Source organism: Gobio gobio (genome assembly GCF_949357685.1).
Source record: "Gobio gobio genome assembly, chromosome: 14".
NCBI lineage: Eukaryota > Metazoa > Chordata > Actinopteri > Cypriniformes > Gobionidae > Gobio > Gobio gobio.
The window spans coordinates 37705592-37726069 of record NC_137107.1 but is presented as its reverse complement, the minus strand read 5'-3'; the positions used below and the strand labels follow the sequence as shown (position 1 = coordinate 37726069).

At 39.5% G+C, this 20478-nt stretch overlaps 1 protein-coding gene across 6 annotated transcripts in view; it reads right to left on the bottom strand.

The window, feature by feature from the left end:
* The window catches only part of nedd4l (NEDD4 like E3 ubiquitin protein ligase), a 127369-nt gene that overhangs the window by 88668 nt on the left and 18223 nt on the right, over positions 1 to 20478 (bottom strand). For all 6 annotated transcript variants that reach the window (XM_079834284.1, XM_079834279.1, XM_079834280.1 and 3 more), the window contains exon 2: positions 13818 to 13891. In XM_079834284.1, the coding sequence (XP_079690410.1) occupies positions 13818 to 13891 (74 nt within the window). The remainder of the gene's footprint in view (positions 1 to 13817; positions 13892 to 20478) is intronic.

The following is a 20478-nucleotide window of genomic DNA, read 5'->3' as shown; positions in this document are numbered from 1 at the left end:
TGTGTCAGAACACACAGTGCTTTGCACTCTGCTGTGAATGGGGCTACGTAGCTGCGGACCAATCAGAGTTCCTATGATGAGCCCTGTCCACCATCAAAAGCGCCTACAATGGGCATGCAAGGGTTGGAACAGGATCTTGGAGCAGTGGAAGAAGGTCACCTGGATTCACATGGACATTCACATGGAGATAAATTTGACACATGCCACCAATCTCAACATTGTTGCAGACCAGGTACAGCCCTTCATTACAATAATGTTCCCTGGTGGAAGTGGCCACACAGCACACATTGTTCAGGAATGGTTTGAGGAACATGATGAAGAAATCAAGGTGTTGACCTGGCCTCCAAATTTCCCAGATGTCAATCCAACTGATCAAGGTCTTGTAGAGTTCATGCCTCTGCAAGTCGGCGCTGTTTTGGCACAAAACAGTAGGACCTAGGGGTGATTCGATAGATCGGCTACAGATCGCTATCGGCCAATAATCGCTTTGGGATGATTGCTTGGCGGTCTCTATAAAGGCCGATCTCACACTGACGTCTCAAAGACGCACGCCTGCCGTGAGAGGTATAGCATGACATTCAGTGGCTTAGTAAATATCACAGTAATAATTAACTTCATTAACTTAATAAAATCTCTGAATATCATTTACTTGATCCAAAAAATCCAACTAGGGATGCACCGATACCACTTTTTTTCAGACCAAGTACAAGTACTTACATTTGGGTACTTGCTGATACCGAGTACTGATACGAATACTTAATAATACTGCTGACATTTTAACATTCAACTTGGTGTTTTCCTAAACAAACATGGCACTGCTGCCCATTTCACATAAATGTACCCTGTAACATTCAGTGGATTCCCGTACCACACAGCATAGTAGCAGAACAACTGAATTAAATTATTATAAGTTATCACAGCCCTTTTCAGAAAAGTGAGAGGCTGTTTCTTTTTGATGAAAAGAAAATTCTCTCCATTATCAGCTATGAGCCTGTTTCTGTTTTCATCTACAATATGTGACACTGAGCTAGAGACGTGCGAGACTAGTCGATTAAACGTTAGTGCTGCTGCTAGACGACTTGGAAAAGTCGTTTACTTTTTGGCACATCTAAGGTTTTGCTTTAAATATATATATTTTTATAAAGGTTATGTTTAAATTACTGTCGTGTTAATGTTATATCTTGAAATTAATATATCATTTTGAAAAGTGTATATCTGCAGCAAAACAAAATAATTTAATTTTACCTCAGGTTTTGCATGCGTTGGTTTTCTCTGGCGTTCGCAGAGGCTTCAGATAAACTCCACTCGGGTGAGGGAGGGATTTTGAAAGCTTACAAAAAACTTTTCCATTTTCTTCCATGTCATGTCAAACTAGTATAACAATTAAGCTTGCTTAGGCTTACCTTTGGTTACCGGGCTACCGAGGTTAGGCTAGTCATTGCGCACATCCCTACTAAACAGTCTTTCAGTTTCAGCACTCACTACCGAGAGGTATCTGCCTCACGAGCAGTTAAGCTTGGTTTATACTCGCCGCGTCCGCACTAGCGCTCGGGGCAAAAATTAAGCCATACTATGGCAGTCGTGCGCTTTAAGAGCGCGAGACCCCTTTGCACTTGGCGGCGTGGTGTGCGGGTGTGCACGGCGAATTATGTAACTTTCCGCGTGGCTCCGCATCCGAAGATGCGTTGCCATAAAATTGTATCGGGTGCAGTTACTCAGATCTACTTAATTTTGTACTTCCTTTACTCCTTTCATATGGTGTATGTAATTGATTTCACTGCTTGTAAATGTAATAAAAAAATTTTAGTGCAAAAATGTTTCACCAAAAAAATGTAGTAAATCATAGTAAAAGTTTTTTTAGAGTGTTTACATACAACAAGGAGACGTGAAGACTGTCACATGACAACAAACACAAAGTTCAAGGGAAAATGTCATCAAAGTCGTCTTTTTAAGAACTCAACGGATTTTTACTGAATTTACTGAAAACAAAACACTTAAAATAGAAAACCAAAAACAGAAAGTGTTGTAGAAAAACAGCAGGCCGTGTGACAAGAAACTGCTGATTTGACTGAATTCCAGGTGGCTTACTCTCTCCGTAAGGGTCTAGTGTGAGTTTTCATGCTGGTTTATAACACAACAGACACCTTTCCCCATGGGCATCAGAAGCAAAAAAAAAAAATGTGGGTGGGTCCTCCCCCAGAACATTTTTACTGGAGTAGATGATATTTACATTAAGTGTAAATAGCCTGCCTTGATAACTAAACGTCTGGCCAGACAAAATTACGGAAGACACCAAATTATATACAGTGGCAATAGAGGTAAAGCACATGGCAGAAGGTTTTGACGCAAATCGACCCCAGATTCGAATCCGCCGAACTCACTCTACTCCTTTTTCCAATCACATATCGGAAAGGCATTTATTTTCAATAAAAATCAATAAAATATTCAAAAAGTGGAAATAAAGCGTCTAACGTGTGTTTAATAATAAAGTGTTTATTGGTTTGGGGTAGGTGAACAGACATGCGCCGAATTAGAGACGGTAAAAGTGAGTGGGTCCAATATCATTGGTCTTAAAAAGTGGGTGGGTCTTGTCCCACCCACATACAATGGTTCCAACGGCCATGCCTTTCCCCCACATCGACTATAGGATAGTAGTCTCACATTTAAAAAAATAACAAAATCTATGCATTTATGCATGTGCTAGGAAAAAAAACACAACCTGTTTTTAAATGTGCTGCATGTAAGAGTGACAGCAAGTGGTTGAAATGGGTACTGCAGTCTACAATAGTTTGCCCCGCCCCTCCTCCTCAGGCTCGGCACTCACTCCTGTTGTCGGTTTAAGGACACGCAAAAGGAACGAGCGCAACTGATAATGAAAGGCAAGAAGACTTACAAACTATAAGTTAATGAGGTGATTTATCCGCATTTTAATGTGCTTCTGTTTATAGAGATTTTTCCGGATGGATTCCGAGGCTTGTTTGCTGGCTTCCATGGCAGAAATACGCTGTGTTTTCAGCCAACTGGCAACCTGGCATGTCGAAATACTATTGGGTAAACTGGCAACATGAGATTTCACACAGACCAAAACAAAAACAGACATTCCGACACCGAACGCACATTTTAAAGTAAAATAACTTTAGTACAGTCAAAAACTTACATACAGCACCTTTAAGTACTATGGTCTAATCCCAATTTCTTTCCTGAACTGCCATTATCAATTATATTACATCATTTGGAAACAATCTTATGATGTCATAGCATCCCAATACTGACATGTTAGCTTATTTAATTCTTAAAACGATGTACTTCAAAATCTCCAGCACAGTATCAGTATTACTTTCAGTAATTAGTATAAGTAGGCTATGTAAATTGGATATCAGCCTGAAAGTCACCGCTACAAGCTCAGCATTTTCATTCACTGGCTCCTGGAAGAGTTATTTAGCTTATTTTCCTTTTCTTTTAGACTGTTGTGCAGCTGAAAAAGTCTTCTCTGGTTTTTAATTGCAGTGTCTGGATTCCCCGTCGCCTCTAATTGAATGTTTATACAAGGATTTGGCTTTCTTGATTAGGATAAAACAATATACCACTTTTGAGACTGGACTACGTAAACACATTACGCATCTTGAAAAAAGATGGATGTTCTCCGGCTATATATAAAAGGAAAGTGTATAAATATAAAAACGTGTTTAACAACTGACAAAAATGCCTAAATCATTTTGAGAATAGCCTGAAGACTGAGTCGGAAAAATCTGCTATGGAATTTCTTGGATCTTTGATTCTCTTGGCCAGCACTAGAGAAACCTCAGATGCCCAAATCACTGTCCCATTTTCCCGCGTTAAAGGCCACGGAGCCGCTCAGGTGTCATAAGAACAGTAACAGTGCACACCGTTACCATAGAGATGAGCGACTTTGTCACGGGAGACTTGGTTCGGTAGGCCTACTTGACTGTGTGCAAAAAGCAGAAATGAGAGGGGAACCAAGGGAAATACAAAACAAAAGAGGGACTCCGAGACAGAGGATACTCAATATGACTGATCTCAACAGACTCAAGTAAAGTAAACTAAAGGTAAACAGGATTAATGACCGCGTGTGCAAAAAACTGCAGCGTCATTGACATTTTCAATGACTTTCAAGGTTGATAGAAATCTGCTGTCAAATGACAACACAAGGTTTAAGACCTATGCAGCTCAATGTAAAAATGGCTTGTTGGCACTTGGATAGCAACAAAGATAAGAGAAAAATGAAAAACTCAAATTACTGAAACAAATATATCGATAAAGAATCCCAAACCAAAAACACACTATGTTGCGTGTTTGCCATCACAAAATCTGAACTGTTCAAAACAGGAAACTGACTTTTCTGAAGATCTTTCAGCCAATACAAATTTAAGCAACATGCTATATAAAAAGTTCAAATCTGAAAGAGACCGGATGTCTCACTCCATCCTTTTCTTTTTTTCTATAATAAGAGGTCGGCTTTCGCCAAGTATGTGAGCTCTCTTGCGGTGTTCAGACTGTCAGTCCAAATCCAATTATTTGTTTATCCGATAGGAATCGGATCTAAAATGATTGGCTGTCCACACATTGTGTATCGCAACTGTTCAGATCCAATTTGTGTGTCCCATACCGCTCTTTCGTTTTCCAAAAAAAAGGCAAAAAAAACAACCGCAAAGCGTTTGCAATACAGATGTTTATGACAAGCCGTATGGACTTTTATTCATTCACAGTCATTCAACATTGTCACTAGTGCACATTCAATTGTTGATATCAAGAATTCATGTCCTGGGAATGAGACAGTTGTGAGAAAGTCACACAAACCACTAGGGGTGGGAATCTTAAGGCACTTAACGATTCGATCCGATTCCGATTCTGGGAGTAACGATCCGATTCCCAAAACGATTCTTAACATACATTTTTGGTAACTAATTATCCTGCTGTGCAAATACATGAACTTTACATTAACCAAAATTGGTGCTAATATGCGTTTTGTTTTTAATTAGAATATCTGTTTGACAGTATTGCCATATTAAAAATGATGATGAAGATTTCTTTCAATACTTTTATTTTATTAACAAAGTTATATTCAAGATTAACACGCTCTAATGAAACATAGTAAGCCATACAATTGCAAAGAACAATCATTAAGAATAAACAGTTCTCAATTTACAACTAAGTGTGACCATTTTTCAGTTTCTTCAGAACATTTGAACAAAAAAATTTCTTTAAAGCAAAAAAAGTTTACTTTGGTTAGAGCCACAAAAAAAATCTTTAAAACATAGGCTAATGCAGAAGAAAAACAACTTTAGTGCTCACGCATAACATCTCACATGAGAAAACTTGCCGAGCTGCAACAGTCATGTTATACCCCTTTTCCACCAAAGCAGAGCCAGAGCTAGATCGGAGCCAGAGCCTAGTTTCAAATCGGTTCTTTGTGTTTCCACACACAAAGCCCCAGCTCCGAGCCAGGAAAAGTGGTTCTTAAGTAGCACCAAAACATTGCTGGGCTAGAACAGGGCTAGAAGTAAGAACCGATTACGTCAACAAGACGAACACAAACTTTAGATCCACCATTTTTGAAATAGCAGCTAATGGAGCTAACAGCTGCTGCTCGTTTGTAATCTCCGTCTATACAAATTACGGCGAACTACATGAATGCGTTGGATTCGCTGTGTTTGTGTTGTGTTTTGATGCCGATGTAGGATCGTTAAGCCATGTGAATGAATAGTAACGCAGCGTTTGCATTGTTGATGGATGGCTTGTTCGCAGCGGTGCTGTGCAGAGACCGATCGCCGTATGATAACGAGTCCAGCGAGAGCACACGACTCCTTATGCTTTTGATTCACTCATGCGTTTTTTTATATCATACGTGGATCGGTCTGCGCAGTGACGATGCATCTCGAACAAGCCTGGTGTGTTTGTGTTTCCCGCTGCCCAGGGTTGCCAGGTTTTCACAACAAACCCGCCCAATTGCTACTCAAAACAAGCCCAATCGCGTTCCAGGGGGGGATTCCCCAGTAAAAATCACATTTGGGGGTAAAATATGTGTTTTTTGGCACTAAAATTCGCATTCCCGGGGCTAAATATCACATAATTGGGGTCGCTTCATCCCACGGACATGAAAAAACAGCCCGCGGCTAAACCACATACTTGGCAACATTGCCGCTGCCTCGCTAGCGTTGCTGAGAAAGATGAGACGTATACAGTGACGTTATACATGGCTCTGTTGTGGCTCTCAGCCCGTGGAAAAGCAAACCGGTTCTTAGAAGGCTCCTCAGTCGAACCAACTATGAACTGGGACTAGCTCTGGCTCTGAATTAGCTCTAGCACTGCCTTGGTGGAAAAGGGGTATTAGAGACATTTAACGAATCACTCACCAAAACGAAGTCTTTGTTCAGAATTCTCCATTCGTTTGAAACATTGAGCATTAGTTCAGCAATATTTGATATTTGAAGTCATTCCAAAAATTATGCCACGGATGTTGGTAGGTTTATGTCCCGGCCACCGCATCGGAGACATAGGAGTGTTATTAAGCATTAATGGCAAGGAAAGCGCCTTTTAGCCTACTTGAGCACCACTTCGTTATTTTGGCTCAGAATTTCGTTTGTTGGAAATATTAACTTAATTTAGAAGTGCTTTTGAAATTAAAAACTTTGCATTTAATAAGCAAAATACATTTTTGAAATGGGGAGGCAGCCGCAGCGAGCGCAGACACAGAGCGGCCAGAGAAACGGAGGAGCGACTGCTGAAAGGCGTTTGTGCAAAACCGTGGAAAAACTGCATAAAACGTGCGGGTGTTGAACCCTCTCACCAGGAAAAGTGTCCCCACGGGTGCGACGCCCCTGAGCAGGTCGTAGTTTGTCCATTTTATCTTAAACGAAGCCAATTCCCCAGCATACGAACATTCGCCTATCAACGGGTTTTTCTGTTTGGCCGGTGACCGCGCGCGCGCACACACGCGCACAGTGGTGAAGTGGCCGTTTGAATTGAACACAGAATCGATTCAGAATTTTTGAGAATCGATTCTGAATCGTTGGATAACGAATCGCGATGCATCACCCTTTTCTCCCACCCCTATAAACCACACAAAATACGATCAGAGCAGTCAGACTGAAACAGATTTCCAGATTTCAAACCACATATGTATGTAGCTTGAAACGGACATGTAAAAATGGCATTTCATGTGATTATTGTGCCGTTCACACTTGCAAAATCTGATAGGAAGAAAAAATCAGATTTGGACTGAAAGTCTGAATGTAGCCTCTGAGCGGCCAGTGCCAGCATAGTCAAAGACTTCCAGAAATTAAGTGCAGATGTTAGGTATGGATTTAAATTAATTTCGCTATTCAGTATATTATGTTCGTCTACAGTCAAAAGAGGTATAAAATGAGGGAGACGTTCTGTGTGGAGTCAGATTTTACCCTCCTCACTATTTCCATTCCGACATCTGTGATAGTGCCTTGTGGCATCTATTTGCCCAGCTGTACATCTTTTGCTTTAATTAGCACAGATGTGGCATCATCCTCATGAACCAAACACGCCAGACTCATGCCGTCGGTCCATAGAGGAGATACCGATAATGGGTATTAGAATGTACATCTACGGCAGTAGGATGCTGGGATACATAAACACTCACATGCACACAGACAAACACAGACTCTAAGACTCTCTGATTGGAGCAGACAGGTCTGATGGAGTCTACAGCAGATCAGCACAGTTAGAACATAAGGAGCTGTGACGTCTTCACCACAGGAGCAAATGAGATACAGAAAGAAAGAGAAAACTGGGAGAGCGGAAGGAGAAAGCCAGATACAAGCCATTCTACACATCAATGTCTTCCCTCATTCAAACCAAAAACGGCTGTTTATTATAGTATTATATTAAATACAATTTTACTGTTAAATCTTTATAATGTAATAAAGTGTGTCTGAAGCTTTCAGAATCGTTTCAACATTTAAGTCCTTTTTTGATGATAAGAGAGGCTAATATGAGGTTTCTCATAGAAAATCTTAATGCTCAATGCCAAAGGAAGTTACTTCTTTCAGTTAAAAGAACTTGTCGCCTTTTTGATAGAAGTATGGCCTGTTTTATGTAATGTAAAATGAATACGTATAATCCACAGCTAGCTGTGCATTAAACTAAAATGATGGTTATTTCCATCAGTTATGGCTTGTTAAATCTAGCATTCTGCCTGCTTTGGATCAAACAGAGATAGTGTGTAAGATTACTTATTTATTTGAATGAATAAATAAATGATAGTGTTTATTTGAATTAATGAGAGAGAGAGAGAGAGAGAGAGAGAGAGAGAGCGAGAGAGCGAGAGAGCGAGAGAGAGAGAGAGAGAGAGCGCGAGAGAGCGAGAGAGCGAGAGAGAGAGAGAGAGAGAGAGAGAGAGAGAGAGAGAGAGCATACGCGTGTGTGAATGAAAAATAGCACATTAATATAGAACGGTGATTAAGCTGACTTGGAGTTACCTGTGCATTAAACGTTTTTTTGCACACCTTCCAGCCAATCAGAAATGAGTATTCGGACAGACCATGGTACAGTATAATCACATTTACTAACCTAAGATTCAACCCAACCCTATAACAGCAGCGGCAAATGGGTACTCGCAAGGATTTTCACAGCATGACGATTACCATATATTCATAATTACAAAATAGCTGCCTGGTGATGGTACCAAGATGGCAACTGAATGATCCGATTCTTAAAGAGAATATGCTAATATACAGTTACCACTGTTTTATTATAGTATACATTTGGATGACAATTAGCCACGTTTAAAGCTATTTAGTGCAATTTCATAGAGGCTAGCAATAGCAAGCTAGCTTTGAAAGCATAATATCCCACCCTCCCTTCAGAGCGATCTTCAAAGCCATGCCTCCCTCAAAACACATGGACGCATATTTTTCGGTTCTGAGACTTCCACAGAATATATATATAAACACTTTTTTTTATATTTGAACCACTATTATTAATTACTATTAGGATGTGAAGAGATTTTCAACCAGTATAACAAAAAGCATTTTTGAAAAACACTGCCATAACATTGCCGTATGCAGTTTTTGACTCCTAAAGCATGAAATACCATAATGTTTGCAGATATTTCGGAAACGCACTAAGTTAACATGCTTCTTTCTCTGAAAAACGATGCTACAGCCAGTTATTCTACTTTGACATGTGTTCCCTGTCAGAATGTCTGTTTTTGTTTTGGTCTGTTTTATCCCGCCCACTGCCGATTTATCTACCCAATAGTATTTCGACACCTCAGGTTGCCAGGTTTCCCCAGCGCATTGCAGCCATGGAAGCCAGCAAACGAATTGGGTCAGTGATCACAGATTCTATCCGAACTAGAAAGCATCGGAATCCATCTAATAAGCTCTAAGAGCAGAGGCATATTAAAACGCATATATTTTACCTCATCAACTTACAGTGTAAGGATTGTCGTCTTCCATTGTCAATTGTGCGCGTTCCTGTTGCATGTCCTCAATCTGGCAACCAGCCAGAGCGTCTGAGGAGGAGGGGGCGAGGGAAACAACTCTCTCCAATATTTTGAATTTGGACTACAGTACCCATTTCAACCACTAGCTGACAATATTACATACTGCACCTTTAACATTTGTAAGAGCCCTCTCTTTCGCATCCTCTGGGACAGTAAACGCCCATTATATCTTGGAAATAATTTTTATTTTTTGCAACACTGACATGAGAGTGAGAATTAGTAAACTGTTCCTCAAAAATAAAAACCTAATACAATATTTTGGCACTTTGTCTTAAAATAGATGAAGTGACTGCGAGGGGAAAAAAGGAAGGAAATACGTTGGTTTGTTAAGCATTATTATTATTATTATTATTATTATTATTATTATTACAGAGAGCTAAGCACCAGACACCCCCACTTTGAAGTTGAAGTTCAACTCTTAGAGATTTGTGACTAGGTGTCAATTTTTAAGCCTTCTAAGAATTGAAATGGCTTGGTATCAAAGGTTAAACCGGCCCTGAACCTTTTACAGGACAAGTGACGTAAAATAAACAAAACAAAGCCCAATTTACCTAGACATTTTAACACTCTTTTTTTAGGACACTAAAAATTTAGGACACTAAATTTTTCCAAATTTTTAAACTAAATATCGAAATAAATCTAATTATTAAACTAAATGAACCATATAAACTAAATTACTGCTCTAATTACTGATCTAAAGCCCACACTGTCACTGTATGATAATGAAATGAACTGATGACATTTTTTCTCCAGAATGGCTAGACGGCTGAATAAAATTATGCTGCATTATTTTGCTGTTTAACACTGTAAAGCTGCTTTGAAACAATCTGCATTGACTTGACTTGACTTGACTTGACTTGACTTGACTTTTAAGTCTTTAAAGCAAATTTCTTTTTTTTTTTAAACAAAATGTATTAGGCTCTGCAAATGTATTAAAACTGTATAGTACATATGATGTAACCATAACTTAATAAATGTCCAAAATAGGGATGTCAAAATGACCATAATTATACTAAGTCAGCAGTAAAATTAAATAATAATAGTAAAATAAATGTCAATGCTTTCCGTTTGTACAGGTCTTGCAGGCTGCAAGCCATAAATGCAAGTGTTATCATTTTCTGCACTAACCTTACGTTATTTATTAGCTAACTAACAGAGTCTGATAAAACAACAGTCATGGACAAATTACATTGCAGGAATTTCAGGGGCCATAACTGTAAATGGTTGTAGGTGATGATGGCCTAATAAATGCATAAAAATGTCCTATGTTTTTTGTTGTATTACAAAAGGTCTAGTACTTATTGTAATACATTTTGGCAGTTTCGTTTCATATTTTGTAACATTTAAAAAAAAGAATCTCTTCTTTTAGATACCTGAAGTACATCAATCACCATTTACTTAAAGTTTCAGTGTGTAGTATTTATGAGGATCTATTGACAGAAATGCAATATAATATACATGTAATATTCAGTGGACTATAAAGACCTTACATAAATGTACCGTTATGTTTTGATTACCTTAGAATGAGTAATTTCTATCTACATACACCGCGGGTCCCCTGAAATCGACATTTTGCGCCGTCATTTTTCTACAGTAGCCCTAAACGGACAAACTTCTCTACAGAGCGCTAGCTACTCTCTGCGGTCTCCGACCAAGGGGGTAATGCAGCACCCGGAAAGCGTACCTTCCATAGGGGCAGCCATTGCTAACCAAGCCATCACCTGCTGTTAGCATCCCATTGACTCCCATTCATTTTGGCGTCACTTTGACAGCGAATAACTTTACATCTGAGGTGTTTAAAGACTCCATTTGACCATTGTTTATTTCTAAAGAAACACGACAATGTAGAAAAGGCTCCATTACCTTGTAGCCGTTTTTGTAAAAACTAGGATAATGATTGCATCATAACCACGCGACTGTCACATAGTAGAGAAATTAGCGTATAGACAGGAGGAGAAGCTCACAGGCAATCTTTTGCTGTCTATAAGGCAATCTGGGGGACGTGGAGGCATAAAATCCAATAAAGTCAAGGGAGAAGCATGGGGTGAAGCCCATAGATAGCCAAAAGGAACGGGACAAAATATTTCTACAACGCGATTCAGATTTCACTTTGCACAACTACTAGAAGACTTACAACTGTCAGACTGGTTGCTCACGTCACATCTACGTCGTCAAGCTCAGTCTGAGACTGCGCAGTATGCTCAGCCATCAGGAAGTGAGAGCTTCTAATTTACTTCACTTTTTCCCGTCGAAGCCTATGGGGTCGCTTTGTCCATTTCTTTTACTGTCTATGGCCCTATCCCAAATGGCACCCTAAACCCTCACGGTCTTCCTCTGCGTCCGCACTTAATGCCGCTTTGACTGCCGGTAAGAAGTCGGCAGAAGTGCGCATCGAGGGCGCATATCGACCTCAAAGGGGGCGCTTGCGAGCACCCTTCTGAGACCTAAAATGACAAATTAGCCCCACTGCGGTCTCGTAGACTTAACGGATACGTGCACACAGCGACCACAAGTCCACAAGACCGAAAGTGCACATGAAGTGTGCCATTTGGGACAGGGCCTATGTCTCCGACGACGGAATTTTTGTCCTGTGTCGGCCACTGTAGCTTCTCTATGTTCTCCGAAAGGGAGAGAGGGTGCAATTCATAACCTCTCCACTAGATGCCACTAAAAAAAAGCTGCAGTCCGTAAGTTTTGCCTCTTTGTCGCCATCTCTGTTTGAAACTTGCAATTGCATTCATTTGCAGAAATATCTTTACGTGGGTTGTGCATTGGCACGGCTCCTCAGTGCTGATGAATCTATTGTTTTGAGGAGTAGGCCTATGTGTGGCTGTCAGGCACTGCACCGGTGTGAAATCTGTACTTTGGAATCACAGATTCTACGTCTTGGAAGTATGACCAAAATAAGAATTTTCACCAGTAAATGTCATCTGAACAAGTAAGTAATATGTCTGCCACTTTTGTTATGACAAACTAAGAAAAAAAGCATTACAACAAATCGTGCTACCAACGGTGATTAAATCTAATGATCGCTTAGCTCATATCACATCAAACCATGCAAATTATTATTATTTTTGTACTTTGTTCTCAATTTTTTTATGTTAACAACATCAGCATTGCGTAACTACATGTATTTAGTGTGTATTAGCGTTACTTGTAGATTCCGATTTCTGCACGGGTGAATCTCCAGTTGTCATTGATGATTGTCGTTTGGACTTTTCTGGATTGCAATCCGCCATCAAAATGATAAGTTTAATTAATCCAGCTGCTATGAGAAAAGGCTATAAATGATCCGCCACTTGCAGCATCCTCGCATGCGATATAGCCTACTAGCGGGGCTCCTTTATGTATACAGACGTAACGTAATGACGCAAAGACGAACAGCGGCATGCTCGAATTTCCCCACGGAAATCCACCAGTACCACTCAAATTAGAACACATTATTACAATCTTACCGTTGTGAATCGGGCTGAGGTAAGGATTGTTTTGAACTCTGGCTGGTTATGTACCAACTCAAAAAATTATTTTGGATCATTTTTAACCATAAAAAGTTACGGGCTGCAGCTTTAATTTGTATCTTTGTTTACCGTTTCTCTTTCAATTTCTTGTAATTGTTTTAATTGAATTGTTAACATTTATATTAATAATTAACTTTTTAAATAAAGTTTGCATCATTTTAAATGAACTATTGCTATGGTATGGAAATTGATATGTTAATATCATGAAGGGATTCATGAAACACTTCATAGAATTCATGAAATGCTATTTGCTATTGGTTTTGACTGGTACAATTTCAGTAAAGTTATAAACCCTAGTGTAAAGTTAGCAGGAAATGCTGCCAAATGAATGGAATGAAAACATGTCAACTATATTTCTATCTATTCTAATGTCCATCTGACATCAAACACAGTGCATACAAGATTCAAAAAGTTAACTGATGAGTTCAGAAATCACATTGTCAGTATTAATGCACTCTCTGACCTCTGACTTTCGGACCTCAGAACTTTCAAGTCAAATAAATAGAACTTGCAACATTGCACAGATGAGATCAGCCAAGCATTTTCCCTTTGTGCTCCTTTCCTGGCAGACAGATCATTTGTTTGGATAAGTCTATTGTCTAATTCAAGAGAAAGCCTCACAGAGTGCAGCTCAGTTGGTCTGCCACATGAATAAAGGAGAAAATACACAAACACATTCATGCGCGCGCAAACACACACACACACAGAAGGTTTCCAACATTTGCATTTGCTAATGAATGCGTGAACAAGACTGAACAGGTGCACCGTCTCTCCAGACACCTCCTTTAGTTCTTCCTTACCTGGCACCAATGATGTCCTTCTTCGCCAGATCAATGCCGGCAATAACCTTGACACGAAGAATACGAGATTCATTCTGCAAAACATGACACACACAGAAAAAGACCATCATGAATAAATCACTACTTCTCATAGGAGTCTGAAAGAAGAAAAAAAATGGCCCCATGGCCTAAAATTAAGACGGGTTTAAGTCATGAAAGTGTCCTAATTTCACCTCTCTTCTCATCCAGTAGAGGGTGAAAAAGGAGCATCTTAAAGAAATTAGCAGGAAGGTGCAGCCAAAAAAGCTTTTGTGTTTATTGATAGACACGGAAACGAAACAGTTTTAATTGTACAGCGCCCGTGAGAAATAACAAGACGTTGTATTGTTTTATGGCTGAATAAGGGGGTCTAAACTTCTCAGCTTGGCCTTCAAAAGCTCTCCAGCAGTACGACCACCATTTCACGACTGCCACTCTGCATAAGTGCGTCCCGCCTCCAACATCACCTCGGCCAGCATTCAATAGCTATTCATGCTGCTCACAATTACACAACGAGCATCTTATTCGCCCTCACGCTTTTGAAGCTCACCAGCCCAGAAATGACATACTGCAGAGGGTATGAAAGGTCCTCTTCTTCTTACCCACTTCTGCTCTTTACACGACTGAAATTCTCTTTCTATTTATGTCTGACGATCTGCATTATCACAAGTCATGCATCATTCGTGCAGCTGAGGCAAACAACCAGTGTGACGGTTTGTATTTATTCTGCTGCCTCATATGACCTTATTATTAACGAACAAATACAGTTTGGATGAGATTGAAGAAGCTGTTCTATTCTGACAGGTACAGGGTGTTACAGTCATCCCACAGGGTGGCCCAGACTGATGCAGCTGTGCTTTTAATATCAAACGCAAATAAAGACTAGATTTCTCTGTGGAGAACCACTATTTGGTATCAAGAAAAATGAACCATTCATAAACTATTTCTGAAGGTTTTTAGAACAGAACAACATCCTGTAGCTTATTTTCTTTTAAAGCCGTATCAGCATCAAAGGCTATATCCATGGCAAATATAATCAAATAATTAAAACAATAACAAGATACAATGCTGTTCGAAAGTGAAAGAAATTAATTATTTTATTCGGTAAGGATGCATTAAATTAAGACTTTTACATTGTTACCACAAAAAAAAAAACAGTATTTCCAATCAATTATATTCTTTTGAACTATCAGTTTACAGTTTCCACAAAAATATTAAAAGCAGCACAAGTGTTACCAACACTGATAACAATAAGAAATGTTTCTTGAGCACCAAATCAGCATATTAGAGTAATTTCTGAAGGATCATGTGACACTGAAGACCATAATAATGCTGAAGAGGCAATTCAGCTTTGCCATCACAGGAATAAATTACATTTTACAATATATCCAAATAGAAAACAGTTATTTTAAATAGTAATAATTTTCACAATATTAGTGTTTTTACTGTATTTTTGATCAAATGAATACAGCTTTGGTAAGCATAAAGTCTTCATTCAAAAAAACAACTCCAACATTTTCAATGATAGTGTACAAGGGACCTATAATATACCGGCGCAATGTGATGCCAGGCGAGATGCAAGTGTTTTTTGCTAGATTCAGCCCGATGCAGTTATCATTTTCACGTTTTTTAAATAGCAAATGCACTTGCATCCATCTGTTCGCCCATGGGCATGCTGGTCTGAAAACAAGGTGTGTTCAGAAGCATTGTTGGCACGTTGGCAACTGAAAACAACTGCGCCATTGACCAACAAAAACCTGGTCTAAATTCAATAGCGCAGTTTTTTTGTGTTATTTAAAGGGCACATTAGTAATATGCACCTATAGGCGGCTGCACAACGCGTGTACACTCTGCTTATTACACACACACAGGGATGTGCAGCAGCACACAAACATTTAAATATTAAGAATAAAATAATTCCTCTCTGGAGAAGCGTTCAGTCTTTCCGCTTGCGAATTCCGCCATGTAAATAGTGAATCCGCCATGGCACAAGCGCAACTGGCTTTTAAAGGGAATGGGAGATGAGACTCTGATTGGATTATTGCACTTTACGCCCAAAACACACCCATGTCTCATTAAGAGATTAAGTACAAGACTTTTGGACCATGCGCCGCCCATTGTTTTTCCTGTCGTTAAACTAGCAAAAGTGGATTCGGATACGCCCTAAGTGCACTGGCACCATGCGCTTCAGACCATGTGCTCAGAACGTTAAAATAGGGCCCTCGTTAAAAAAAAGACAGAATGCATGGATCCAATATAATGATACTACGATTTCTTCTAAACTCTCCACGTTCACATAACACACAACCGACTGTTTACGAGAATAACGTATTTTCCAGACTATAAGTCGCTCTAGGGGTGCTCCGATCGATCGGCAACCGATCTCGATCGGTCGATAATCGCTTTGGGATGATTGATCGCCGGTCTCCAAAAAGGCCGATCTCATGAACCGATCGCATGCTGACGACACATAAAACCCGCACCTGCCGTGAGAGCTAGGGCATGATACGCAGCGACACCATCTCATTCTCTTTCCAGCGCGGGTAAAATTATAATGCTGTAATAATATTTCTATATTAAATAACTTACGCAGTCATTTGAAAACGTTCTGTGGGACGTAACTTAAGTTCACAAACAGCGCGCGTGGATCACCGCGTGCGCGTGCTCTCTCTCTCCCTTTCAAAATGCTCAAATGGTTTCACATCAGCGCATTGCATGTGCACTAAAATCGAGCTGCACAGTTGACACAGGATTTGCCACTTTGCACAATCGAGGCAGTGTCGCATCGTCACTAAAGTTTATCATTTGCATTTATTTTTAAGTCTTGCCAGTGTTCAAACCGCACTCGCGCGCACGGTCTGGAGAGACACACACACACACACACACACACAGGTCATCTCACAAAAAGCTTGCGAGTACAAATTGCTTTGAAATGGTCAGATATACACAAATGTATGTACTAAATGACCGTCTTGACGAGTATGCACGTAAACCCCGTCGTGACTCGCGAGTTAACATTTCTGCTACTGCAACCGTATCCGTGTTCGCTCTTAAAGTGACAGCAGTCGAATAAACTGCTGCTGTCTCTGAGTTTCTCTTTGTCTTGTGTTGTTTGATGAACCTTTATGACACTCACTGCTCTTGACTGACTAACTTTTGCAACCTTAAGTGTAAGGATTAATCTAATTTAATTTATTCAGGGAAGACCAATATTAATTTACATTTGATTTCTTATTAAATGTCTTTAGTATTTCTTACCTCAATACTAATGTTAGACCTACCTGAAAATTTGTTTTGTAAAAACAAAAATGCACTGCATGATCAAATATTTAGGTGAGATAATTATATACATTTATTATATACATTTATTTGGGAAAGATGGCCTACAGTAGCCTTAAGTTATCTCATTTTCTAAAATAAACACTTGGTGGTTCTTCAAGATCTTGACTCAGTTAATTTAGAGTTAGTTTCATTTCTACAAATGGTGCAAACTCTGCAAGATTGTAGATAAAAGATTGCCATTCCCCTGCCATTCTGTGATCGGCAATCGGCAATCGGCAGATCATGATCTTGGTGATCGGTAATCGGTGATCGGCCCCAAAAATGCTGATCGGAGCATCTCTAAGTCGCTCCGAGTATAAGTCGCATCAGTCAAAAAATGCATCATGAAGAGGGAAAAAACATATAGAAGTCGCACTGGACTATAAGTCGCATTATACTGGACTTTAACGCCAGCTTCACACCGCAAGCAGTGCGCTGGCAGGGCAAAGCACTGCATATGGAGAGTGGGAGCCGCGCGCACCCGCTGTGCATTCACACTCAAGTACACTATACTTCATGTTAAACATAAATATATAGCCTACTGATACAGCAAAGACAAGGTCAGCAATATTTATGGCAAAATAGGCAACAGAATATTTCGTTCTGTATTGACAGGTGCAATAATTGAAAATCAATATTATAATTTTTTTTACGAATTACAATTATATCTGCATTTATGTCAAAACCTAGAGACTTTCAAACATCAAAATGTCATTTATTAATGTGTATTCGTGTCAAAATGACAAACATATTTTCCTATTCTATTTTGCCTGGAAAGGCATCCAACACGATTGCGTGTCGCGTGAAAGTGCGCAAGCTCTAATCTGTTAACACGGGAGCCGAAATAAAAATGGACACGCCACGCAGCTGAGATGCTCACGCCACGCTTGCAGTGTGTAGCCGGCCTGCCTCTCCCGGCAGAGCGTTGTTCAAGCACCCATCTGTGGACTCGGTCCTCCAGCTCTGGCCATCTTGCTTTCAGTCCGCGATTAGCTTTCTTTGTTTTCTTCATTACAGTTAAAGTAATCTCTGCTTTTCGCCAGTCCCTCGCAAGTTTCTCACTCACTCCTAACTTTCTTTCTGCTGCTCGAGTGCAGAATAGGATTTTCTTTTTGGGGGCAATTTGTTTGTGTTCAGTCTCTCAGTTGTCTTTAAGTTAATATTTCAGTTAACAGTTTTTCAGTTTTCAGTTGTTTTCAGTTAATTTTTTCAGGAGTAGGCTACAGGAGCAGCATAGAGCACCCTCTCGGGGCTACAGACGTAGCTAAATGTTTATTCTTGTCAGTCAGTATGAATTCATTTTGATATACAAGTTGCACCTGACTATAAGTCGCAAGGACCGACGAAAATACGGTACTTGCCGATACGGGTATTTTGACATAGTTTTGAGTGTATGTGTCCATCCAAGTGCATAGAGACGTGAAAGAGGATAAAATTCAGAGTTTGAGCACTATCTCAAACGCGCCTCTCTCTGTGTGTGCGCTCTTCAGGTGTGTGTGATAACAGAGCGTTTGATGCCTTCGGGTGTGGACAGTACTCAATTAAATTATCTTTTGCCTCTTATAGTGCTGGAATGGTTTAAAATCTATAGAATCTGTAAACTAGCAAGACAAAACAAGTGCAAATGATAATCTTTCACTCTATGGCGGTTAAACTTGTAATTAATCCACCAATAACAATGCATGCCGAACCGTGGCGACTGGTCCGTACGGATCACGGATCAACTACGATCAGTTTATATTGCAATGACATGTACTGATCATCGTTCACAATGAGCATGTTTACATGCACACCAGTATGCTGATAACTCACAAAAACCAGCTTATTGAAATAACCTGTTATCCGGGTTTACACACAAACCAGTAACCCGACAACACAAGTAAACCGCATTTACAAAACTTTATTAATATATCAGGTTACTTCCCGGTAGTGGCGTCAAAGCGTAATAATTTGCGTATATAAAGTCCAAGTATTTATTCAATTGTTATGTTGGTTGTGCTGTAAAATAAAGCATTAAAAACCATAGAAGAGTATTGCAACATGTCAGCGGTAAACTTATTATACTCTCTCATGCGCTGCACAAGATGAGAGCACTCCAAGAAAGAGTCTGAGTTTGTGATATATTCGGCGTAAGGGGCAAAAATCTAGCTGTGACGATCGGTTTATCGGTTTATGCTTAAGCCGTTTATGACCTTACGCCGATAAAGGAAAACAGGTTAATGTGTTCTACATGGTCATGCATTGTCTGCTTTCTAAGGATAATCAGGTTAAGAAGATGCATGTAAAAGCAATCATTAGGAACAGGAACTTAACCAAATATTTTGGTTTGCATAAGTAATCATACAAACCAGTTTTTACAATAAACGCCTTGGCTTGTTCATCTCATTTTGCAACAAGTATTAGATCTCAAAAGATGATGTTGCCATTTCCAGGACATTAAAAGAGAAACCAGTGACCAGTTGCATATGAAGGCAAAAAAAGCTCTTCCTTTATTCCACACGGACACTCCCTTATCCAGGTCCATATTGTACTCTCATCAATCCTCACCCTAATCACACCACAAGAACTTGTTGCATTATAATACAGACTCAACGACACACCTTTGTAAAATAAACTTGCCAAGAAAAACACTAGCCTTCAACTCAGATCACTTTTATGAAATAACCATAACAGTTGAGATCAACAAATCTGTACAACAGAAATGTCAAACAAGCTTTTCCAAATTCCAATCAACAAATATAGTTACACAGGAATCACATTGGATGACCTAAGCTTTTGGACAAGTAAACAGTTTGAAAGACAAGTAATCAATTTTATATTTTACATTTCAAAGCAATCGTTTTATAAGTAAGTACTAATAAACAGCCAATATCCTAGTAATGTGCATGCAAATAAGCAACTAGTTAATAGTGAGAATTGGACCCTAAACTATACTGTTACCAATAATTCAAATTCTTTCTTGCAGGTTATTTTGAGAAGAAAGCGTTTAGCAAGCATTGCAAATGTGTGTTTTCCTTTTGCATGCATTCACAAATACATTTTCAGAGTGTTGCCTCTTTTGACAATTGTAATGAATCATAATGGACCAAAAACCTTGTCCTTCGAGACTCCACTCAAACTCTAAAGCTCTCAGATAAAATTCATTGCGGCAGGTCAGAGTCGGAACACTCATCCTCTGCTCGCAATTATGATTATTTCCATGCCTGTCCCTTCATCCTCTCATAGAGGTTAAAAAATCAGAAGATACAGAACACCAAGAGAGACCCGGAGTTACAATCAGGCCTTCCATTCTTACCTGATCCATTCAATCACCTATACACTC